At 39.6% G+C, this 9,830-nt stretch overlaps 1 protein-coding gene across 1 annotated transcript; it reads right to left on the reverse strand.

Annotated features, from left to right (window-relative positions):
- Positions 1 to 3,385: 3,385 nt before the first annotated feature.
- Positions 3,386 to 9,497, reverse strand: LOC143293464 (uncharacterized). Its single transcript, XM_076604354.1, has 4 exons — positions 9,399 to 9,497; positions 7,677 to 8,295; positions 6,420 to 6,524; positions 3,386 to 5,313 (listed from the first exon to the last, which is right to left on the reverse strand). The coding sequence occupies exons 2-4, from the start codon at positions 8,265 to 8,267 to the stop codon at positions 5,164 to 5,166; spliced, it is 846 nt and encodes a 281-aa protein (XP_076460469.1). The 5' UTR covers positions 8,268 to 8,295; positions 9,399 to 9,497; the 3' UTR covers positions 3,386 to 5,163.
- Between the last annotated feature and the right edge of the window lie 333 nt (positions 9,498 to 9,830).

The following is a 9,830-nucleotide window of genomic DNA, read 5'->3' on the forward strand; positions in this document are numbered from 1 at the left end:
CAAACAAACAAAAACCAACTCAGTAACAACAAAACAATGGCAACAAAAAGGAACAAGCAGCATTTTTTCTTTCAATTTTTATTTGCTGGTAGCTAATATTTTAAGTCTTGTAGCCGTGCTCTTTTTTGAAATCATAAATACAAATGGATTCAAATGCTTTGTGTATATGGATTGCGGTTTATTTAGAGTAATGAAAAAGTTTTATTTCCATTTTCACGTGGAACATAGAGCGCATTTATAATTTATTTTGTTTATATCGGAGGTATGCAGAGCAGAGCAAATATGCAGATGTATTGATAACCTTGTAGTTAAACGAAAAGCACCTGAACGTTTTTGTAATACCACACACCATTTCAACTCTCTTTTCTACTTACTAGCTTTAGGTTATCGCCTGAACATAATCCTTCCTAAAAAAAAAAAATAATAAAAAAAGAAAAAAAAGAAAAAAAGAATAAAGTATTATGTCTTTGAATAACACACATGTACAAGAATATCCGTGCATGTGTGTATTTACATGTGGAGTGATGGCCTAGAGGTATCACGTCCGCCTAGGAAGCGAGAGAATCTGAGCGCGCTGGTTCGAATCACGGCTCAGCCGCCGATATTTTCTTCCCCTCCACTAGACCTTGAGTGGTGGTCTGGACGCTAGTCATTCGGATGAGACGATAAACCGAGGTCCCGTGTGCAGCATGCACTTAGCACACGTAAAAGAACCCACGGCAACAAAAGGGTAGTTCCTGGCAAAATTCTGTAAAAAAAAAATCCACTTCGATAGGAAAAACAAATAAAACTGCCCGCAGGAAAAAAAAAAAGAAAAAAAAAAAGGGTGGCGCTGTAGTGTAGCGACGCGCTGTCCCTGGGGAGAGCAGCCCGAATTTCACACAGAGAAATCTGTTTTGATAAAAAGAAATACAAATACAAATACAAAAAAATGTGTAATATGTATACGTATGTGTGTGTGTACTTGGGGCGGAGGCGAATGTGAATGTGAATATGTGTGTGTGTGTGTGTGTGTGTTATGTGAGAATATTAGTACTTAAACTATCCTCATTTTGCACGTTAAATTCCGAATGTTTTCTTCTGAATTTCTTTTATGCAATGCGATGATGTAAATACGTGTGATGTTTGATAGCAATTGTGTCGGTGTATACTTACAGATATGTGTGATGTTTTATAGTAACTGTGTCGGTGTATACTTACAGATACGTGTGATGTTTTATAGTAATTGTGTCGGTGTATACAGTAATTGTTTCGGTGTATACTTACAGATATGTGTGATGTTTTATAGTAATTGTGTCGGTGTATACTTACAGATATGTGTAATGTTTTATAGTAATTGTGTCGGTGTATACTTACAGATACGTGTGATGTTTTAAACTAATCTTATATCACACTTGCAGATACAGTTAATATCTTTGACTAATTATATGTTATACTGGCAGCAGAGAAAGAAAGACAGTTTTCCAATGCAGCTGAAATTGTTGGTGCAGACTTGGTTCTGTTTTTTTATTTTATTTTTTAATTAATTTTTTTACGTCTGATTGCTGTGTGTTTCTAACTCTTTATAGATCTATACTCTATTTCTTCAACTGGTTCATTTATTATCAATATTGCAAATAATAATAAAAACAATAATAATATACCACCACCACCACCATCACCACCCCCACAACAACAATCACCATCATCATCATCTGATTAAATGTTGACATTATCTTTATGATGATGATGATGATGATTACCATTATTACGCTTTTTTTTGTCTGTCTGTTCCTAATCCTTTACCTATACTCTATATTCAAATGTTAATCTTATCGTTATCATTATTACGGTGATTATGATTATGACGATGATGATGATGATGATTGATGATGATGATTGTCATTATTATTACTATTATTATTATAAGTAGTAGCAGTAGTAGTAGCAGCAGCAGCAGTAGTAGTAGTAGTAGTAGTAGTGATGTCTCATGCGGATATGTCGACTATTGGACAGGACACACGACGGGCGCAATAGCCGAATGGTTAAAGCGTTGGACTTTCAGTCTGAGGGTCCCGGGTTCGAATCTCTGTGACGGCGCCTGGTGGGTAAAGGGTGGAGATTTTTCCGGTCTCCCAGGTCAACATATGTGCAGACCTGCTAGTGCCTGAACCCCCTTCGTGTGTATACGCAAGCAAAAGATCAAATACGCACGTTAAAGATCCTGTAATCCATGTCAGCGTTCTCAGTGGGTTATGGAAACAAGTACACACCCAGCATGCACACCCCCGAAAGCGGAGTATGGCTGCCTACATGGCGGGGTAAAAACGGTCATACACGTAAAAGCCCACTCGTGTACATACGAGTGAACGTGGGAGTTGCAGCCCACGAACAAAGAAGAAGGAGGAGGAGAAGAAGGACAGGACACACGAGCAACACTCCCAAGGATGTCCGTCGCCATTGTCATCATCATCATCTTCATCATCATCATCATTATTATTATTATTGTTATTATTATGGTCTTTTAGTCTGTCTGTTTCTAATCCTTTATCTATCCTCTAATTCTAAAAAAAAAAAATGAATCATCATCATCATCACCATCTTATCATTATCATCATCATTATTATTATTATCTTTTATCTATCATCTGTTAAAAAAAAAAAAGCAAATCATCACCATCATCATCATCATCACCACATCATCATCATCATCGTTGTTGTTGTTATTGTCGTCGTCGTCCTCCTCATAATAATAATGATAATTATGATAAAGATAAGAATCATTATTTTTATCGTTATTATACTCTTTTTGTCTGACTGTTTCTGATCCTTTATGTATGCTCAACTTTTTAAAATTGTTATTCTGATTCTTAGCATCATCATCATCATCATCATCATCATCATCATCATCATCAATACTACTACTACTTTTTGTTTGTTTGTTGTCGTTTTTCTTCCTTCCAATGTTATAAAGAATGTTTAGACACATCTATTTTTTGGAATTGGATATTGAAAAAACGAATTCTTGTTTTATACTGAGCAATAAAGACATAATAATTGTTATTGTTGCTGTCATGAATTTATCTTAGTTTCCCCCATCTTGGAAAAAGCACAGTAAAAGCAATAACAATAATACAGACATAGACACAAACACATATACACACGCTCGCCAACGCACGCACACACCACCACCACTACCACAAACAATAAAGAAACACAGACACACACCGCACTACACACACACACACACACACACACACACACACGCACACACACACACACACTACCACCACCACCACAATCAGCAGCAGCGGCACCAATTGCAAAAATAATCACAACAATGATAACAACAACAACAACAATTACAAAGACTCACAGGCAGAAGTAGACACACTGACGAAGTTATTTCCCATGAACTTTTATTTTATCCATGATGCTGGAATGTTCAGTCGTAATGTTGTGTTGATAAACACCATAATGAGCATCACACATACCTTACGTATTTACAAATGACATCTGCAAGTAATATCCATCCGACAGAAACACATGAAAAGTAAAGATATATGCTATAGTAAAGGTTCATTTTCATGTCATTCTGACAGTCTCTCTCTCTCTCTCTCTCTCTCTCTCTCTCTTAATAACATAATACCGCATTCAGTACCTCTCACAACATAACAATAATCATTGAAAGATTAGCAGCACTTTTGATATTTTAGCAAGTTCACATGTTTTCAAGACGTCGATTACGATATGGATGTTTTCTTCCTTTCTTTCTTTCATTTTTTTTTGTTTGATATTTTTCATGTTTGATTTATTCATGTACACAGACACACACCAACTTGGAGCATAGTCGGACAATTAGAGACATTAGACGAACGCAAAAAGAAAAACAAACAACAACAACAACAAAAAACTACTTTAAAAAAAAAGAGAGAAAAGAAAAGACATTTGCAACATATTCTTGGTCTCAGAGCATCACTGCCCTGCAATGTGACCAGTGTTTACACTAGACCTGACGATATTTAAGGCATCAGAGTGATAATGTTTTCATTGGACCTGACGATATACTAAGGTATAAGAGTGACTAATATTTACATTGGACCTAACGATATTTAAGGTATCAGAGTGACTAATGTTTTCATTGGACCTAACGATATTTAAGGTATCAGAGTGACTAATGTTTTCAATGGACCTAACCATATTTAAGGTATCAGAGTGACTAATGTTTTCATTGGACCTAACGATATTTAAGGCATCGCTGCCCCGTATAGTGACCAATCCTTACATTAGACCTGATGATATGTAAGGCAAGGCTGCCCCACGGTTTACACCAGAGCTGACGATGATTATTCAAGGCATCACTGACATGTAGTGTGACAACAAATCACGTTAGAGTTGACTATATTTCAGAGATATGTTTCGTGTTTGCACTAGAGCAAACGATATCCAAAACGTAATGCTAACTCCCGTTTTGTGAAGAACAATCTTAGACATGAAAAATAAAGACCAAGTCGAACAATATTGAACATCTTTACACAAATATTTCTGGTATTAGGAGATTTCAGTACATCACAACCTGGGTAACATTGTTTACAATGATAACTGTTATCTTCTCAGAGATTACGAACTGAAGAAGTACACACTGGAACATAAGATTGATTGATTGAGTGAAACACAAAGGTATTTGCACAACCACACGCGGTGATCGATTTGTGATCTGCATGTAACAATAATTAATTAGAGTGTACACACTGTATTACAGAAATACGAGAGGGCACACACACACACACACACACACACACACACACACACACACACACACAAGCAAACACCGGGAATAATGCTGAGCCATGATAACCTCAGTAAGATTACAAATATAGATAAGCAACTGAGGAAAAGAAGACAAGATCAACCTACCGCACACACACACACACACACACACACACACACACACACACACACACACACAGAGAAACACACACACACACACACACACAGAGAAACACACACACACACACACACACACACACACACACACACACACATCATGTCTCGTGTGTGATCTTTTTTCCCTTGTCCCAGAGCAATGTCTCAAAAAGTCTCATTCCTTCTTTCCGTTCAGTTCTGGACACTGCAAAACACGTACCTATATCTACTGTCACCTGCAAACTTACAAATCTTCCAGTCACCGGCACGTTCTCAAGCGAGACAAATGCTTTTTGTGACATACGTGATGCATGGAGCTATGCACTTGACGGAAGTGACGCAGCTTGTCTGTAAGGTCCCGGATGTCTTGATGCAATTGAAGATTTTCTTCCCAGAGTTCTACAGATTTCTGAAACAGCAAACAAGAAAAAGACGATAAGCTGTGGAGTCTGAAATAATTTGTATTCATGTATTCTTCAAGTCATCAATGGATGAACACATGCAGTGTCAACCAAAATGAAATTACGTGGAAATAATACATAACAAAATAAATAACAGTGTAATATTGCGCAACATTCAACGCGCCCCTCTCACCCTGTGTGTGTGTGTGTGTGTGTGTGTGTGTGTGTGTGTGTGCGTGCGTGCGTGCGTGCGTGTGTGTGTGTGTGTGTGTGTGTTGTGTGTGTGTGTGTGTGTGTGTGTGTGGGGGGGTGTCTGTGTGTGTGTGTGTGTGTGTGTGTGTGTGTGTGTGTGTGTGTGTGTGATAACCGTCTACGATCTGCTGTTCTTTCTGGGTGTTGAGAAATAGGTTGCATAGTTGAAGCAATAACTTTGACATTACACATAAGCATGTGATTTCTTTTTCAATCAGAAGAAGAAGAAGAACAACAACAACAATTAAGACCAGCAGTAGAAGCTGTAAGGATGGGATCAAAGATAAGGTAATAAAGGATGCAGAAAAAAAGCTCTTAACTTTTTTTTTTTTTTTTTAACGTGAAACACTGACATGGAACACATAGTACTATAACTCGATGAAAGACATAGAAAGTGGATTTCTGAAACATTATAGATTTTTACAGGCAAGCGTTTATTTAGAAATCAATCAAACGCGACAACACCATTTTGACATTTTAAAACTTGTGAAATAACAACAGCAGTAGCAGTTGTAGCAGCAGCAGCATCGATACGTTTTCAGTGATATCATAACGCGCGACTGATTAAAAAACAAAAAACAAAACAAAACAAAACAAAAACAAGTGTGGTGTAGCGTATATGGATCAGTTCGCACGCTTTGACGCCTTGAAACTGAACTTGACAAAAACAGCTCCACTCCCGCAACAACACCACCGTCAACATACTTTGATACTGTAGATACTTTATATTGAGTTGTAAATATCTGGTATTGACATTGTAGATATCTGATACTGAACATCGTAGATTTTTCAAAGCCCTACGGCTCTCGACTGGCAATGGGAATGATGACATTTTCAGGAGATAATTTGCTTCAGCACTCACTTTTTCAAGCTGATCTCTGATCAGTTTCTTGTTGTAGTTGGAGCGTCTTGCAGCCTCTTTGTTTCGCTCTTTTCTCAGCTGGGCTTTGATCTGTCTTCTGCGGGCCTGCAACAGAAAAACCCCCAAACAACTTAACAATTATTTCATACTGAATATCTGTCCGTGTCGTTTTCTATCTGTGGGCATGTCTTGCTACGAATACACCCTGTCAAGAGGTATTTCCTTTGCTTCTAATATTTTTTTAAGAAGGGGTTCAGACTGCTTGTGTAATCTTTGTCTGTCTGTTCAGTTTTATCCAGTGTCAAATCACAAACTGTGATATTAGAAAAACAAGCAAAACAACAAAAACAGACTAGGTAACTGACCAATGGTACAACTGGTCAAAATGCGAAAAAAAAGTTAAGTAATGCAAGTAACTGATGGGTTTTTAAGTAAAAAAAAAAAAAAAAAAAAAAAAATCATACATCAGCAATCAGTTTCTAAAATATTGACATACTGGATATGATGGTAAGACAGTTATATGACACTGCAGTGTAGGACAAATTGATGTATATATATGGTCAACTGTTTGTGACTGTCACACAGGCAAGTATTTTTTTAATTTTTATATCTCTAACATATTAAGTCCTGAAACAGGTCAACTTCCATCTACAGATTTAATAGACAATATCTATTGTACAGTGACGATTCATATGGACCAATAAACATAAAAAACAAAACATCTGAGCATGTAAACCTGTCTTATTATGAATACTTCAATCCTTTAAAGGGGTGAGTGTTTTTTTGTGATATTCCTTTTTCAGTGTTAATGTTTGCAACACATCTTTTTTTGACTGAAAGAGAGAATGGAAGGGAATTGAAACGAAACTTGGGGTGTTGAATATATACAATAAAACTAGGTAATAAGAAATACACGGCAAATGAAGCCAGTGGATATAGAAAGTTTTTGCTGCACTTAGTAAATACATAAGTTAAATTCTTCAAGGTTTAAATCCCCCCCAAACCCCATACTCCAACATCCTTATCCCTTGGGAGCTGAGGAAACAATGGTGGTGTTGATTGTGACTGATTCCAATAACGAGGATGATGGCGATACCAAGAAAACAACGGTGGCAATGGGGAAAAAAATGCAACGGACAATCGACGGCGAAAACAGCTCTACATAATTATATCGATGCCCACGCCCGTGAACACGGCAACAACGGCACACATAACGGTAATGTCAACGACGCACACAACAGAATGACCGCCACCTACCTTGTCCAACTCGTCCGGTTTACGCTGCTGTTCACCGCCATCGCTGACAGCAACAACAGCAGCAGCAGCAGCCACAAGAGCTGCGGGATCCGCGTCAGGCTGCAGACTACAGGGGTCCCCGCTCACAACACTGGTGGGCAGGAAACTGTTGCTGCCGCCGTAAGACACACACCCGAAGTCGCATGTCTGAGGGAGAAAGGAGCAGGTGGTTGGGGTAGAAGAGAGGGTAGTGAAATCAGTGGTGGTGGTGGTGGGGGGCGCAGAGGGAGGAAGAGCGTAGAGGAGGAACTGGTCCTCGTCCAGCAAGTTGGGCTCCTCCCCGGACAGAGCGTCTTCCAGAAGTTCGGGCAGGGTATCAGTGAACGAGGGGTCGTCCAGCAGCGACAGGCTGGAAGAGATGTAAGAGGGGGAGGACAGGAAAGAGGAGGAGGTGGGGAGTGTGGAGGGTGGTAGTGATGACTGTACAAGTGGTGGTGAGCGGAACGGTGGTGAGAACGACGACGACGACGACGATGAAGAGGAGTAACAAGAGGAGGCGTCATTGTCAATGCATCGCTCAGGGGATTGTCGCCAGATATCTGTCTGGAACATGGCTGCAGACTGGACTGTGCTCCTCGCTCTGTATTAAAAAAAAGGAAAGAAAAAAAGATGTCATTGTTATGTTTTCATTATTGATGAACAATTTCTCTGTTTTGTTTTCGTGGTAGTAAAATCTGGGCATGGCACCCTAGTGGACTGTGCAGGAAAGGGCTTCGGTCTGAAGTGTTCAACCTCCAGCACCATTCAGACAGACTGAAATAACCTTGGTGCTTTGTCTGTCTGTCTGTCTGTCTATCTGTCTGTATGTGTGTAATGGTACAATACGATACTGACAATGCACTCAGTGGCTCAACGCCCGACTTAATATCAGAGCTTACGTTTAGGCCAACAGCAAAGTGGGAGCTGTGTGATCAATGATTTATCCACTGCAATAGGAACTCATTTACAGCTTTGTCTTTTGCCACGGTGAATGAATATAACTCAGTCTCAAAATATAAAGCAATACTGCCTTTGCTCTTAATGCCACAGCCTTTGGGTTTAATCAGTTTCAGTTAAGACCGTCCCAACAATGACTGTACTGGCCGAGAGAGTGGGGATGTAACTTGGGCAAGACACTCTCCACTATAATCAAAGTCTAGCCCAGATAGTCACTGAGGACAGCAGTAGTTTTCATTGCTGTTCTGATAATGGTCACAGTCAGTCGGACACGACTGACTGTTATACAATACAAAACAATATAATACCAAACAAAACAGTACAAAGAATACAATACAGTACAAACCAGTACAATACAAGATACATCAGTCCGTTCTTTTGACGGCCTGTGTCGTCAAGTTCATTTAGTCCGTCCGCCTTGCCTGTCTGTGAGTCCGTTAGCTCAGGGTCAGTCTAATTCATATTCATGCGAATTATGCATGGTGACAGTACATTGTGCACAGGTGAACACACACTCACTATCTGTCTGTCTGTCTTCCTGTCTCACTGTCTGTCCCTGTCCGTCTGGTTTCTCAGGCTTCAAGGTCTGAATCACAAAGACTGATGTTTTGCTTTCCGAAAACAAGGGAGATAAACGTACAGCGTAAGCGAAATTCTACAAACGACAGCCGGCGATCCGACCATTGTACCATTTCTAAACTCCAAACATAATCATCATACGAGTAGGTTAAAGTGTACTGTACTTACGATTCTTCTAATGTGCCACGTTCAATGCCAACAACTCTCCGAGACTTTCCGATCCCTTCCAACGCTTTTAAGTCTGTAACGCCAACTGAGCGCGCAGGTTTTAAAGTCAGCCGTTCTATTTCTGGAAAAGGGAAATCATGTTCTTAAAAAAAGGGTAGGCGTCTCATCGCTGATTGGTTTGGAACGTCGCCAGAAACACGCCCGGTGTTGCCAGTGCGCTCCGCGAAGAGCTGGATAAGTTGTTTTCCCGAAAACACGGATTGGGTCTCTCTCTCTCTCTCTCTCTCTCTCTCTCTCTCTCTCTCTCTGTGTAACATCTGTGGTACCTTGTTCATCTCTCTCTCTCTCTCTCTCTCTCTCTCTCTCTGTGTGTGTGTGTGTGTGTGTGTGTACGTGAATTATTTCTCTCTCTCTCACACACACTGACACACA

Source organism: Babylonia areolata, chromosome 1 (genome assembly GCF_041734735.1).
Source record: "Babylonia areolata isolate BAREFJ2019XMU chromosome 1, ASM4173473v1, whole genome shotgun sequence".
Classification (NCBI taxonomy): Eukaryota; Metazoa; Mollusca; class Gastropoda; order Neogastropoda; family Buccinidae; genus Babylonia; species Babylonia areolata.